This window comes from Nicotiana tomentosiformis, chromosome 11, assembly GCF_000390325.3.
Source record: "Nicotiana tomentosiformis chromosome 11, ASM39032v3, whole genome shotgun sequence".
NCBI classification, from domain to species: Eukaryota; Viridiplantae; Streptophyta; class Magnoliopsida; order Solanales; family Solanaceae; genus Nicotiana; species Nicotiana tomentosiformis.
The window spans coordinates 98,035,143-98,051,658 of record NC_090822.1 but is presented as its reverse complement, the minus strand read 5'-3'; the positions used below and the strand labels follow the sequence as shown (position 1 = coordinate 98,051,658).

Here is a 16,516-nt window from a genome sequence, read left to right as displayed (position 1 = left end):
ATTACATGTCCAACCCGACATGGGACCCATATTTGGTGCTAGCACTTTACCATCCTTCAACAATTTTTTGAGAAAAGAGGTTGAAAATTCCGCTCCCTTGAAAAATTTCCTTCTGTTGATTTCTTTACATTTCTTGATGCTTTTACTTGGTTGAATCTTGGTTGTAAATTGTCTTTGATCAAAGTAACTTTTTGCCTACATTTTTCGTTGCTGAATTATCCATTAAATTCTTAGTAATTAATTGGATTTTGTTGATAAATCCAACGATTTGACTACCTTCGGCGAATTGCGGGTCAATTGCGCCTTAGAACACATGGACTCATAATCAAGGTAGAATAATTTACAATTAAGGGGCACAATCTGTTCTACCATCTTAATAATGAACGAATATCCTGCACACTTGGACAAAGAAATTGTACTTACAAGAGGTTGGCAATCAAACTCACCAAATTCCCCCGGCTCAGCTCAAGAAAAGTTGTCACAGAAAGCAAATTCAACCTTTTTACAGTGGGAGGAAGAGGGTAGAGAAAACAACACATACAAGTGACCTCTTTACTAGAACCTCAACGAATCTGCAATCGCAAGTAAATTCCACTATTACGTAAATTACAACAATAATTATGACAAGAATTAAATAAATACCAAGACATTATTCAGGAGATAGCAAGCCTGTCTCTTTAACTATGCCAAGGACACATCCCTAGAAGAACATTCCATCTCCTTTAAGAAGGCGCCCTGTATTTACAATGCAAGGGCAACACTTGGATCCCAGATCACGATCTTCAACGAGTATCTAAAACTAATCAGCACCCTGTGAAACAGATTCTGTAGATTTAGTATCAGTTCCATTTAATTTGGATTTCTCCTTCAAAGGCTTCGGTGCACTAGATGTCCTTTTAAAACTTCTGCTGGGTTGTTTAGTAGTCTGAGGTGCAAGACCTGGCAAAACAGATATCATGGAATTAGAGTGTATAAGGCACTAATCGCGGGAAAACTTGACCACACTAGAGTGGCTACTAAATGTCCATTGCCACTGCACTAAGACATTTGCCCGAAAAGATGTGTAGAATAAATATCTTCTCAAGCGCAATCTTAATGTCCTCTTCGATTATAGAAGGCCTAATAGAAGACAATAAACAAGTTTCCCTCAGCATAGCACTCCAAAATTGGTTACCTGTGCAAGGAATTTGCAACGAACTATACAAATATTTGGGGGGGGGGGGGGGGGGCATCCGAGAAGAGAAAGAGGAGGCACTAGAAACAAGTTACTAAGCTACTTTTGCTTATTGACAGTGAGCAACTTCAAACAATTGAAATGAGGAGAATAAGATACGTGCAGAGGGAATAAAACACACAGATATTGACTGAGGATATTTATGGAGAAGCGAGTAATGAATTAACAATATTTTGCCTTTATACAAAGCCAGAAGAAGCCTATATGAAGCCTCAGGAGAGAAGAAAGTGGATGGAACAAAGAGGATCTATATTGCTTCACATTTCTAGTGTGTAACACAAGGCAATATCAGTTAAAAGTAAATCGCAAAGAAGAGAAGGAAAGAGGACTTACCGCTACTAGGCAGAGACAATCTCTGCTTTCCTTGTTTATCAGAAGGAGCGGATCTCTCCTTAGGATTGCTATGTGATCTAGAACCAAGGGCGGGCCTTGAACTAGCTTCCTCAACTAAATCTTCAGGATTTGGTTTAGACTTTGGTTTGTTAACTAATGCTGCTGGCGTTTCTTGTGTGCTTGCTGACACATTTGGGGAAGAGCTGCTGCAGCCATCAGAGAGAGATGCTGCTGTTTTCTCATTTGATTTCGAGTTACTGCTTGAATGAGATGGACCCGCTCTCTCATTTGCAAGATTTGCAGTTGCTGGTTTCTTCCCAGCAGATTTTACCTGGTTCTTTATGCCATTCTTGGGATCAGCTGATCCATTTTCAGTAGGCATGACTCCATCTCTGACATTAATGTCTAGAAAGCGATTTTCCCACGGGCGTACCGCCATCCATCTCTCTAACCAGTTCCAACCCCAGTTGCTTTTATCTGGTTCAAACCCAGAAGGTGTAGCCTGCTGCCTCGATCCTGCTTGCCACTGCAGCATAAAATAGATTCAATAAGAAAAAGAAAAGGAGCCTTGAAATGAAAGCATTGGAACCTTGCATAACTAGATCATGACCATTATCATAAAATGACGTCGGGAGTTAGGAGGTCTCTAGTATTGGCAGCTATTTTTTGTTCTTCTAGAGTTGTTCCTGAATTCTAACTAGAGGTACTATGTGTCCATAAAAGTACGCATAGCATATAACAAGGGAAACGAAGAAGAGAATGGACCCAAATAGCATATAGCAAGTGAAATGAAGAGGAGAAAATACCCAGCAGTTAAGCTTTATGAGCTACAATATAAGCTGGTTGCCAAGTATTTGCTCTACTAGTGCAGCTGATACAAATGCTATCATTAATTTAGATTCAGATACATTTTAGCCGAGAAAGCAGGCTGACAAAGATGCACCAGCATTGAGGAAAATCATAGCCGTTACGCTAGTATTAAAACCATTATTAGTGATGCATATCCGACCTATTAGTTACAAACACCTCTTGATCATGCTCTTGAATGTAGAAGCAGTTATCACTGGATTTCATAGAAGAAAATCAAAAGGCTACCACTAAACACCTAAATAGGAAGAAATGCATAAAAACACATGGTTATTCCTTATTTTGTTATGATTTTTAATTGTTGGATATTCCCATCTATAAGCAAATTTCAAGACCTTTCCAAAAGCATTGACGAGTTTTAACTAGTTCCAATGTCTATCACTACTTGGACCACACTACAGGTTCCATTTGGTTGAGCGTAAAAAGTTTTTTACGCTAGGAACAATTGCCGGGAAAAACTGTGTAGAAGATCAACTTTCTTATATTTATCCTGTGTTTAATTGAACAGATTTCTTCAAACTGAAGCGAACATGTGTACCAATCACAATACAATGTGAAGGTGCTACAACTTTATGGTTGATTTTTTTTTATAAGACAAGTAAATATTATTAAAGCAAGTACCAAGATGGTACTGCAAAAAAACAAATTTACAACAGTACAGAAATCACCATATAGCAATTAAGTACAATCTTCTCAATGAATCTAAAAAGTTTCGAACATCAGAAAAGTGTTCTACTGTCCTCTCCTTACACCATTGAAACAGATTTTCTAAACAATTATATTTTACAACTGCTATCTATTTCCTCCCTCCATCAAAACACCTATATTCCTTTCCCACCATATACCCCATGAGATGCATAAAGGAGCTGTTCTCCAAATTTCTTTCTGTTTCCTGCAATCTTTTGTGCTTGCCAGCTTGACAATAACCTTTGCACATCTCTAGGCATCACCCAGTGCACTCCAAATAAACATAACATGACAGCCCAGATCTGCCAGGCAAAACCACAGAAAATTTATGGTGAAATTTATAAAAAGGGTAAAAGGTGGCCACAAAAATAGCTGGTAACAGGAGGGAATACGGGCACATTAGAAAAAAAGGGAAACTGGGATGAGACTGGCATTGCTAGGCCAGAGCAAGAGATAGTAGTGATGGGGGTTGACACTATTAAAATTGGCTTCTTGCCTACATGCCAATCAGTCTCCTTTTCCAAGAGCCAACATGGCATGGTATTCGATGCATCAACAATTTCATTGCCTTCCTCTACATCATCGAATTCAATAACAATGGTTATTCAACTAACACTGGATTCAGGTGGTGCTACTAGCAGTACTGGTTAGTCCCCTTGTTGGGCACTGGAGTGCAATTTCATTTAGTGGTTAAGACTTTCCAAAAGGGCCCCGGTTTTGTTTGGATGTCTTCAAAACGTAGCTGGAACCTGCCCCCCGTGGGCCGTGACAACTGCTGGAATAAAGAAAATAAATTTTCTTACCTGTATTTGTTGAAAGGAAAAGGATTGTTTAAAATGAGTAACCATTTTCCCCATGACAATTCCACACTCTTTTGAAAGACTTGCTTTGAAGGGAAGTGCTTCTTGAGGTAAACTTTTTAACCGCTTTTATCACATCTTTCCTACCTATAAAACAAGCGAAAAATGTAGGAAAGCTAACTTTCCCATAAAACAACCAATAGGTGCCTTATAGAAACTATTCAACTTCTTTAAACCCAATGTAATGTTTTCCCCAGAAAAGGTTTCAGCACTTTAAGACAGTAAGACGGCAAACTCCAGAAAAATAAAACGTCACACAAGGAAAATATCTGCACTTGCCCTTCTGAATTTCAATCAACTTTTTAAACTTAATTCCAACAGATGATTCCTAACCCCTAGCCATTAGATATAAAATGAGCCTTCTGCAGTGCTCCATAGGACTTGAACAGTGACGTGCCTGCCTCTCTTAAATTCTATCTTTTTCACTTTTTGAACTTTCCTTCCACCTGCAAATATCCTAGTTTCATGACAAAAACATTTTCCTTGATCACCCTTGTTCCAGCCTTTACAGAAACTAGCATCCAATTCATTAATTCTCTGTTAAAAGACAAAGAACTAGAACAGATGAAAGCCTAAAATCTAAGTTACCCTACAAAAACCTTCCTCAATCTTCAAACCTTAACGAACTTGATTTGTCCTTGGACCTACTCTACCTTAAATTAGAGCTTATACTTGAGCAAAGCCTTCTGCTAATTCTCATGCATAATATTACTTTTTAACCAAGGCACCAGGGTATTTCTGGTTGCAATCTCTACGTAGCCAAAATGCAAAGTTTATCCATTCAGTAAATAAACAATAATGTGTGTGTGTATATATTAAACAACCAGCTTAATTGATCATGTTTACTTCTCTTTTTCTTTGACTTTTTTTCTGAAGTACAAAGGATAAGGGGCCCGGGAAGGAAAGAGAGGGAAAGGGAGCTCTGAGTTTGAGCGGATTGACTCTAGAACCAATTTCATTGGAAGCTCCATTGTAGAATTGGATCCAACAATTATGTAAGAAATTATGGAAATGAGGGAACTTGTGGATAGTGGATACCGGAAATTATTCAGAAATATCATAATAAAAGAAACATAAGAGTTTGTCGTTAGGTACTAGACCGAAATGGGCCATCCAGTAAAACCTATCATTAAAATATACCTATAAGGCCATAAAACTATAAGTTTACTCTTCATATTCCCGACCCTAAGTGTCCCCTGGCCTTGGTAAAATTTACGAGTCAAAATGTCATAAGAAAGAGATGGTTCCCCCCTCTCTAGATTACCGATAACATCCAACCATCTCCTTCCTTCATGGAGGGCTTTCATAGCTTGTTGCAAACTGGAAGAGGAAACTTGTGTCTTTCGGCTGGTGGTGACACCTTCAAGTAGGAAACAACCTCCCACTCCTCTAATGTTCAATCAAGACATAGCATCACAGATTTTTTTAATGAACCAGGTATCAATATCGCATATCAAACTACACAGATCATATTTCAAAATATCAATAGCAAAGCTGACATAGACAGCTGCCTCTCTTACAAGTTCCCACTTATAATCTACTCTGAAGTTTTGCCTTTAAGATATCAGTTCTTTGAACTGATAGAGCAATGAACAAACATCGTAGAGAAGGACAATCAGATGCTTACCTGGTGAGCCAAAGCATAGGCCATTGCTCTTTCACGCTTAGCAGCTGCCTCTTGTCTCTTTAGCAACTTTTCCTGAATTTGTTCAACAGACCCAATGCTGTCACACCAGCCCTCCTGTTAGAAAAGTCAGTAGCAAAAAGGTGAGAAGCATGTTAATGTGAAAGTTTGGGTCAACCTACATGGATTCCACCAGGTAATGCATAGTTTTACACGTGAAGCTTCTTTTTTCATGTTTTGGCAAAAAAGCTCATGTCAGCAAGATAAAGATTCCTATGACTACAACTCGAATCACCACATGAAGTGGAAAAACCAAACATATGAGACAAATGGCAAGAACAACCATGAACCACGATATAAACCTAATTTCTTGGCCACAACATTCAAATGATTGGGGTGCCGATAGTCCCCCTGGGACATCCATGAAGAACCTATCAGGAAAGTTCCACATAGTTTAGTGTATATCATATATTGTTGGACAACATCCACCATGCGCAGAATCCATGGAAAATAATTCAGAAACCATAAAGCAAAAATGGCATGCCATTACTAAGAGACTCTTCAATTAGAAAAAGATAAGATTAACCACTTATTAATATTATAATCTAGTGACAAATGCCATTAACACAAGTAGTGGGCACTATGGAAACACCAAACTAATATTTAAAGTAATAACAATTTAGAAGTTGCTTACTTCGATCTCTCGTACGCGAGCCTCATTTTCTAGTTGTTGTTGAAGTTTCTGCTGGTCGGTTTGACTTTCCAGTGCCATGCGAACACGCCTTGCTCGGACACGTGCCTGAACTCTCACTAAAGCTTGCATGCAACGGAGGGTAATCGCAGCTTGCTTTCTAACTGCATGACCCCTGACAAGGGCTTGTAGTCTCACCAATCCTTTTAGAGCCCGAAGAGCTCGCCTCGCCTGACCAGTGCCAGGATATCAAATAAGATTTAATGGCTGTAATTTTTCCTAGTTAACAATTATCTCTTCAATTCCCCTAGTATGTTTCAACTCACCAACTGAAAAGATTCATAAGAAATTAAAAACACAGTGGTTAACATATTATTCCTATATTCAGGTGTCAGAAAGTTCTTTTATGTCCAAAAGCTTAATCTATGAGTCAGATACCAACTTGGAAACTGGAGTCAGGCAGGTTTTCCCTGACTAAAAGTTGCAACCATATAAAACACCATTTTTCGCCGCCATTTTCGCAAGTAAGTTCTGTATGATATACATTCTTTTAACCTTGTACAAATATTCAGTCTCTGCAGAACATGCCTAACATAAAAATTGCTTAGGAATTTACCATAGCACAAAGTATCCCTACCTAAAATGGCAAACATAAGTTTCTTAAATATGAAAAAAGAAAATAAACATGTACTTAATGTTTATTTAAAATGTGAAATTCATGATCTATTATTTCACTTTCGTGACAAAAGTAATTTTTCAAGCTCTTTCCCCCATTGGTACTTCTTTTTATTACCAATCCTTTTTTCCCCTCCTAGTGGTCACTGGTCTGATATCAAAGAAGGCCTAAGGATCAGGATAATAGTGTTTTTGCTTCTTAGGTGGACTTATCTTCGTTTGCAAGTACAAAGTAAACCTTGTTGCTTTAGTTTCTGGAACTTAGTGTTAGAGGGATCTTCGAAAGGGATCAAAGATCTCATCCAGCTCATCACTTAGCTCATCATTTCTTTTAACCTAGATGATCTGGTTGTATCCTATTCTTTATTTATGTAGATCTTTCTTGATTTTCCTTTATCAAAAATGTATCTTGACTTTGCACCTCCCTAGGGCATCTATATAAAATCTTAAAATATCGACCAAAAGGCTTAATAATTGGAAATCGTTTTCCCTCTTCAGGAGGTTATATTGCTCTAGTTCCTTACTTCTCTAGGATCAGTCTTCCTAATTTGATTCTCTTTAGGTTCTCTGAGGGCAGAAAGTGTATTATGACTGATGCTTAGTTATCAGTATAAAGTGGATAAAATAATTTTTAATGACCAGTTACTTACCGGAAGACATTGTTTTTCAATTGTTTGATAGGGGAAGGGGTGGACTTGCATTTAGCAATTTGGTCCCAGAAATATTTTCTTTTTTGATAAGTTTTGGTCCCACAAAAATTTCGTTAGAAGAGGAATAGTCATGGAGCTTTCCACAGATGACTACATTTCACATTGGCAGAAAGAGGTAAAAAGTAAGTAAGCCCATACTCAAAAGATTGTGCTATAGGTCATTGAGGGTGTCAATTACTCGGATTGTTGGAAGTTTCTATCTCGGATTTGTTTAGGTTGCCCTACATCATATCCTATATACTGGTTAATGCTAGAAGAAATCTGTTTCTAAATGATCAATAATAGCTGAAAGTTACATGTTTTATTGCATTTAAGCATTTACATCACCTATACCCATGTTTCAAAAATTTGCATTTAGATAAAGACTCCAACTCTTGGAATTTTTTACTTCTTTTTTCTGGAAGTTCTGACAGTAGATTGGCACATATTAATATCCAACTTTTTAACGCCATTAGTACCTCAAGGCGGCCCATTTGTATTGACTCCAGAATTGCACATCTTCTGAGGTATCAGGAATTTTTTTTCTTCTTTTGATCAGTCTAAGAAGGAATCAGGAATAAGTTTAGATGCAAATGTCTTTCTCTTATTTGGTTCATTCAAGTTCCCCGATGGTATCCACTTCTCCTCCTTTACTTAGAAAGCCAAGTAGGTCTCATCCAAATAACAGTATTAGCTGTCTCGTATAACGAAGACAGACTAAATTTGGAGGCTGAAAAAGGAAATTATTCCTAGCCTGTCATTATATACAAGCAGACTAATGAAATGAGGGAGTATGAAGCCATGACGGTGAAATTCAGACTTGGATTTACTGTATTTTAAGTGACTTCCTTTTATCATTATGTAGGAGAAATGGCCGAGTGGTTCAAGGCTTAGCATTGGAACTGCTATGTAGGCTTTTGTTTACCGAGGTTCGAATCCCTCTCTTTTGGTACCTTCGCTTAATTCACCAATTTTACTAACAACGAGTGCTCAAATAGCAATGGATACCATTATTCCAACAACTAGACCTTTCTTTGATCTAAAGATATAGATTCTCAATTCCTAATTGTTGTGATGTGTAAAATAGAATACTAAAAAAAATCATAATCCAAATACTGGAAAGAAAAGAGTAGACAAGGAATGAAAATAGATCCTTGGTCTATGATACAAAAATGGGGGAAATCCATATCAAACTCGGATTTATCTTACTTAACCTTAGGTTAGTTTACTTCGCCTAAAGAGAAGAAATTTTCCGAACCCTTGGTTTCAGTCTTAGGTTTAAGTCCCACGAGAATAATATTCTACGACTAGCAATTGTCTTTTCCGTATTACTGAGAAATCTCTTTCAATTAAGCTGTGGTAAGTGCTAGATCCATTGACATAGTCAAAACTCACTCTTGGAAAAGAAGGATACGAGGACCAAAAGCACAACTAAGCAGGCATGTCATATATTTCAATTAACTAAAATTACAGGCTGACAGCTAATTCAGTACCAGAAATCCTCTAAAAGCTGTTTGAATGCGTATAGCTGCTGACTCTTCTCTCATACTCTGCTGAACTTGTGGGGCATGGTGCAATTGATGTGAACTTGAAGGCGAGCTGGCAGCAACTTGAACTGATGTGCTGCTGATATCTTCAACTGATCTTACAACAGCATCATTATGAGTTAGCTCCTTTTGAAGTAGGTCAGAATTGATCTCAACTGAGTGCTTTCTCCGGTGCCAAAACTTTCCAGTACCTCCTGATTTCTGTTATATCAAACGAGTTCAGATTAAGTATACATGCTCATCCAATATGCATAATTACCTTTGCAGTACCTTGAAATAAACAGGCATTGACAATCCAGAAATAAGTTACATATGATCTCATAGACCAACACCCTAAAAAAATCTTCTTATATTTTTTTTCCAATGATAAGTTTTTATGTTCTTAAAATGTTTTCAGAATAAAAAGATCCCATCAAAAATTAAGCATCTATAAAAATTGAAGTTTCCTGTTGATAAATTGTCTGATATGTGCTAATTGGTAAAGATATGAGATAACCAACTGAGAACGCATTCATGATTCAACATCACTGCATTTCAGGCTCCGGACAGAGGTGAAAGAACGAAAGGTAGCTTCTATTGAGAAAGTGATATTACTCGAGAATAAGCCTGTCTCGTTAGGATGTAAAGATGACACCAAAGATTATACAAAGTAGTTTGCTAAAGATGTAGAAGCATTGATTAGGATACCCATTGAAAGCCAATTTATCAGTTCAGCTATCAAAGACATGCAGAAATAAATAAAATAGAGAGAAAATGTCACCCACATTTTCATCTTTTTCTGAAGAATGAGACTTTTCTGGTTTCTTTAGACCAACCAGTGCTCTGATCCATTTGCTTGAGACACCCATGCTATACCAGCTTTTGCTCTACCAACTTGCACCTGAAACAGGAAAGTTGACGAATTTAGTAATTTCGTGACCGATAAACCTTCAGAAAAAGCGCACATGATAACCAACAAACATCAATTTCTTTTGTGATAGGTTCCCTGTAACACAAAAAACACAATGGACAACTGAAATAGAGGGATGAAGTTATTTAGTTCTTGATTCAGAGGCAAACCTGGAATGCCTGAAACCACAAATCTAGGATGAATTATAATCTAGCTTATCCAAGACGTGAAAACAGGTAACATTATGAACACAATGCACAAGGCCAACAGCCAAAACGACAGTATCAGTAGAGTAACTTCCAAAGAAGGCTATAAAAAAAAATATAGAGAACAGATGCAACAAAAAGGTTCTATCTATTAAGCAAATTATGATCAGAAACAATGTACACGTGCTTTGAAGTGATCACTCACTAATACTGTGACCAAGGGTTTCATAATACCATCTTTCCAATTAGTACTGGAGCACGCACGTTATGTCAATACTACTAAAATCAATCAAATCAAAGCCACTCATTTCCTGTTATACTATAGCCATTCTCCAGCACAACACAAGTCAAATCAAAGTCACTCGTTTCCCTTGTATATTACACCAACTCTCCAGCACATGACATGTGCATAATGTACACAAAATCTCATAACTTCGGCAACCCCTTAACGAATATTCCAAACAGATTTCCACAATGCCATACATTTCACACAAGGGCTATCAATAAATTAACTATCTAAACCGAAAGTTCCAAACTTCACAACAATCTAAGCTGAACTCGACAACACATTACATGTAACTTTCATTTCCCAAATTTAGGGTCATCATAAACCCAAAATAAGAACAGCCCACTTCAATTTACAATTCTCTTTACCAAAATATTGACCATTATCTATATATTAACTATCTAAACCCAAAGTTTCAAACTCAAGTTCTAAGCTGAACTCCACAACACATTACATGTAACTTTCATTTCCCAAATTTAGGGTCATCATAAACCAAAAATAACAGCAACCCACTTCAATTTACAAATCCCTTCACCAAAATATTGACTATTTGTAAGCTAAAGGTAAAGCCAGTAGAAAAAACAACTAACAACAACAAATGCAGATCTTCAAAATCACCAATTAACAGACATTATTGAATTTACTAAACTCTAATTAAATTAACAAAGATATCAACTTAGAAACAACAAGAAAGGGAAAGAACCTTTTTTTCCTTAAAAGGGTTGGTTGAAATAGATGGATCTATCAATCAGTCAACTAAAAGTCAAAATTGAAGTCAACCCAATTCGCATCATACTCAAGTGAGCTTCAACAACCAAAAATCTTGAATTTTTCGGTTTTTTTTTTTGGTGTGTTTTTGGGGACTTGGATGAGCTGATAAGAAGTACTACTAAAGGAGTAATGAAATGCGTCAGTAGCAGCAAAGAGTGAGTGTGAGGGGTGGTGCCAGCTAACGTACGCCAGAGGAGTGGGGAATATGGGGGAGAATAGAACGGCGTCGTTTTAGGTGGTGGGGCGGGTGGTAACGTAAGGTCGTTTTCAGAGGTGCATGCGACCAAGAGTCAATCACGGGATTTCCTCGGCCCCTACCCCTTCACCGTCGTGTCAAGTCGGATTTTTTCCAACTGAAAATGGGTTTGCGGGTCAGGCTTTGGTTACTTGATCAAGTTTTAAGTAACATTTTTTTTTTGTTAAAATAGAAATTGGAAATTTTGAACCTTTTTTAGGTAGTTGCACATATTTGATGAATACACAAACTTGGGAATAAAGAAATGTCAACCATTCTCTTAATCAAACATATCAAACTCTTTGTATTATATTATATATTTCTTTAATATTATCTTAGAATTCTATTATTACATTTTTTTATTTTATTTGCTCTAACTCTTGTCTTTAAGTTATTTTTGCGTGATAATCCAAAACTAAACGATTGTTATTGACGTCTAGTGACATGAAACATGTTAGGCGAACCATTCACCCATCTTTTCAAATATCAAGTTATCAACTACAACATGCGATAACATAACATCAGTCCATAGAATATTTATAATAATCACCCAGCATGCACGTACATATCAATTAACAAATATTGGTAGGGACAAATAAGCCATATGACAACTTAGGTATCTTAAAGTGCTTAAGATAGATGCAAAAGGTATTGGAGCTTCTAAGAGTCATAAACATATACAAAGTGAGATGCATCCCATGTAGAGATGGCAAACGAACGGGTTGGATCGGATATGGGCGGGTCAAAACGGGTATATAAACACAAATAAATTATTCGACTCAATCCATATTTAATACGGATAGAAAACGGTTTAATCGGTAGGTAATATGGATATTCATATTTATCCATGGCTTGTTGAATATGATCACTTTTGGAAGACTAGGACTTGAGGAATCCCCAATTTGAGTCTTTACAAATATAAAAGTTAAACCCATTGGTTATCCATTTTTTAAGTGGATAATATGGATATTATCCATATTTGACCCATTTTTAGAAAATTGATTATCCAACTCATTTTTTAGTGGATAATATGGATGGATAACTATTTATTTATCCATTTTGCCACCACTAATCCCTTCTAATATCTAAAATGTAGAAAAATAACGGCATCACTAAACAAAGCTTTATACTGTGTTTAATTTAGCTCAAATGCCTTCGATCAATGCAAATTATGAATTTTCACGGTTAATTATACACATTAGGCTCATCTCATAAAATTAGACATTGGTTAACGTCGAAATCAACAATAAAAAGGCAATTCTTGACAAATAAGGCAAAATTTCTGCCCCCCTACATTTCATTATTAGTACTCTTAACCGGTGCGTCTGAATATACAACAACAAACCCAGTGTAATTAGGGGTGTTCATAAAAATTCGAAAAATCAAAGCAAACCGGACCGACTAAAAAATTGATATTTTTTCGTTTGGTTTTGAATTTTAAAAATCGATCAAATTTGGTTAGATTTTGGTTTTAATAAAAAATAACCGAAAAATATCGAACCAAACCGAATATAGAAGTAGCTATTTAAAATTTATTATTACACACACACACACACACACACACACACACACACACACACACACATATATATATATATATATATTTATACAAAGTTTCTAAAATTTTATGTTACATTTTAATAGTTTTCACTTTTCTAGTTCTTTGCCTTTACATTCTAGTTTGATTGGTAGTTTTCTTTTGCTAAGTACAAAAATTTATTTCATGTTTAAAATAATCTATTTTTAATTGAGTCCTAAAATTATTCATCACTATTTAGTTCAATTATAATCAATATATCTTGGTAAATGATAGATTTCTCAAATATTAATTGGTTTGATAGTGTTATGTTGAAAAGGTAGTCGTCGGAATATGTGTTTGGTAGTGTATGTCTCATATTTAAGAAAAAATGATAAATAACCGAAAAATCGACAAAAACCGGCATACACCAAATCGATAAAAAACTGACCTAATTGGTCTGGTTTGGTTTCAATATTTGAAAAACTGACTTACTTGGTTTAATTTCTTTTTAGAAAAAAACTGATCCAAACCGAACCATGAACACCCCTGAGTGTAATACCATAAAGTGGGGTCTGGGAGTGATAAAGTATACGCATATCTTACCCCTGTCTTGTGAAGGTAGAGAGGTTATTTCTAATAGACCCCCGACTCAAGGTAACAGTAAAGAAAACAGACACAACAAGTAGTAACAACAATACGATAAGGTGATAATTTGATAGGGTAAGAATAATCAACATATAGTAAAAGAAACCTACGCATAATAAGGTATGAAAATAAGAGATTAATACTAATGTTACCGACATGGAAAGGAGACACTCCCGCCTATCTACTAACCTTGTACCCTAATTCTCAACCTTCATACCCTCATATTAAGGGTCATGTCCTCATTAAGCTGAAGTTGCGCTATGTAGGGCTGTCGAATTTGGCCCAAGCCCAAATAACCCGCCCAACCCGCCGAACCCGCCTAAGGTTGGACTGGCTATTGACCTGTCCATTTATTGAAATCAGCCCATCTTGACCCAACTTATCTCAACCCATTTAAAATTGGATTGATTTTTACCCAAATTGATCCATGAGTAACTTTGTCAAAATATTTTAGAAATATTTTTTTTTATTTGATATGTTATATATGACCATAACAAAAAAAAAAAGTCTTATTCAGTAATTATATAATTTATAAGAAAATAACACATATTAAGCACAACTTGATAAGAGTTGGGCGGGTTGGGTTATGACCCAAATTTTAGCCTATCTTGACCCAACCCATCTTAACCCAAGTAACTTTTGGGCGGGTCATTTGACCCGTCCAATTATTGACTCAACCCATTTTGACCCGCCCAAAACCTGCCCAACCCCGCCCATTTGACACCTTTAGCGCTACGTCATGCCTAATCATCTTTCCCTAATATTTTTTAGGCCTACCTCTACCTCTCATCAACCCCAATATGGCCAACCTCTCGCACCTCCTTACTGGGGCATCTATGCTCCTCCTCTTCACATGCACGTACCATCTCAGCCTAGCTTCCCACATCTTATCCTCCATGGAAGCCACTCCCACCTTGTCTCGGAAAACTTCATTTCTAATCTTATCTCGCTTGGTATGTCCATACATCCATTTCAGTATCCTCATGTCTGCTACATTTATCTGTTGGACATGGGTGTTCTTGACCGACCAATACTCCACCCCATACAACATCGTCGGTCTAACCATTACTCTGTAAAATTTACTTTTGAGTCTTGGTGGAACCTTCTTATCACACAAAACTCCGGAAGTGGGCCTTTATTTCATCCACTCCACTCCGATCCGATGCGCGAAATCCTCGTCTCTCTCAATTGCTAGAGATTATATATCTGAGGTACTTGAGACTCCTTTTATTGGGGATGACTTGTGAATCTAGCCTCACTTTCACATCCTCTTCATGAGTCATGCTGCTGAACTTACATTACAAGTACTCTATTTTAGTCTTGCTCAAGTTGAAACCTTTTGATTCTAAGGTTCGTCTCCAGACCTCCAGCCTCACGTTAATACCGCCTCACGTCTCGTCAATCAGTACTATATCATCTACAAATAACATGCACCATGTCACCTCCCCTTGAATATGCTACGTTAAAACATCCATCACTAAGGCAAATAAAAACGAGCTAAAAGCGAATCCCTAATGCAAACCCATCACGACTCGAAAATGTTCTAAGTTCCCTCCCACCGACCTAGCGCGGGCCTTAGCACCATCATACATATTCTGAATTGCCCTAGTATATGCTCCAAGCACACCTCTAACCTTCAAACATTTCTATAGAACCTCCCTCGGACTTTGTCGTAAGCTTTTTCTAAGTCAAAGAATACCATGTGCAAGTCCCTATTCCTATCCCTATAATGCTCTACCAGTCTCCTAATAAGATGAATGGCTTCAATAATCGACGTTCAATTAGTCACCCGAATCCTCAATTTTCTCAATTGGGGATTTAGGGCTCAAAATAATAATTATCCATTTTGAATCTCATATTTTGAATGCAAAATCCATATAAAAATATGTAATCAACTAAAGTAAGGGTTTAAAGTCATTATCTTAGTCTAAATTATGAGTACATTGCTTAAAACCTTCAAACTCGTGAGTTACCTTGCCCAAAATTGAAAACACACTTCTGAAAATTGATAATATCCTTTACATATCAAGGGGTCTTACAATCACATACATTTTATCGTTATCACAAAACTATGTGGGTTAGGTTTCCCACGCCATGATGGCAACCTCTCGCGATCGTGAGACTAGTTGGGCCAAGCATGTCTGCGACTGTGGACTTCCTCCTCGCTATTCCATAAGTCAACAAAGTTGACTAAGTCCACCTAAGTCTTCTCTTTCTGCGAACGCAGCCCACGTTCCGCGATTACGATTGTTGATACCCAATTTTATTTTTATATTTTTTAAAATATCATTTCACATTATTACCCAATTTGCAAGAGTCATATAAGTATTTTCCATAATGTTTAAAGCTTTAAAGTTGATTTTCTTGTATTTAAATTGTTCAAATATTTATTAACTATCCTTTCAAATTATTTTGTGATGACTTAATCATCTAAATTTATTATTTACACCCATATTTATGTTTTATAATATTTTACTTCATTTCATATAATTACATTTGTATTTTTTTTTTAGCTATTTACACAATTTTTGTAATAATAACTTATATTATATACATAATTATATTTATTATATTATTTATTCCAAAATTGCATTTTTATATTTTTTATAATGTTAATCTATTATTTTCAAGCATTTTACTGCATAAATAATATTTTTATTATTTATTAATTACTTTTATAAATTATTTTTAATAAATTGTGTGTATTTAAATTATGGTCCAATTTTTTGAGCTAATTTCGGACTCAAAACCTAGCCCA

The 16,516-nt window shown here is 36.4% G+C and overlaps 1 protein-coding gene across 1 annotated transcript; it reads right to left on the bottom strand.

Moving 5' to 3' along the window:
* Positions 1-346: 346 nt before the first annotated feature.
* Positions 347-11,535, bottom strand: LOC104089347 (protein IQ-DOMAIN 5). The gene is made up of 7 exons (XM_070188029.1): positions 11,292-11,535; positions 9,972-10,087; positions 9,154-9,408; positions 6,300-6,527; positions 5,609-5,722; positions 1,568-2,093; positions 347-939 (listed from the first exon to the last, which is right to left on the bottom strand). The coding sequence occupies exons 2-7, from the start codon at positions 10,053-10,055 to the stop codon at positions 800-802; spliced, it is 1,347 nt and encodes a 448-aa protein (XP_070044130.1). The 5' UTR covers positions 10,056-10,087; positions 11,292-11,535; the 3' UTR covers positions 347-799.
* Positions 11,536-16,516: the final 4,981 nt, after the last annotated feature.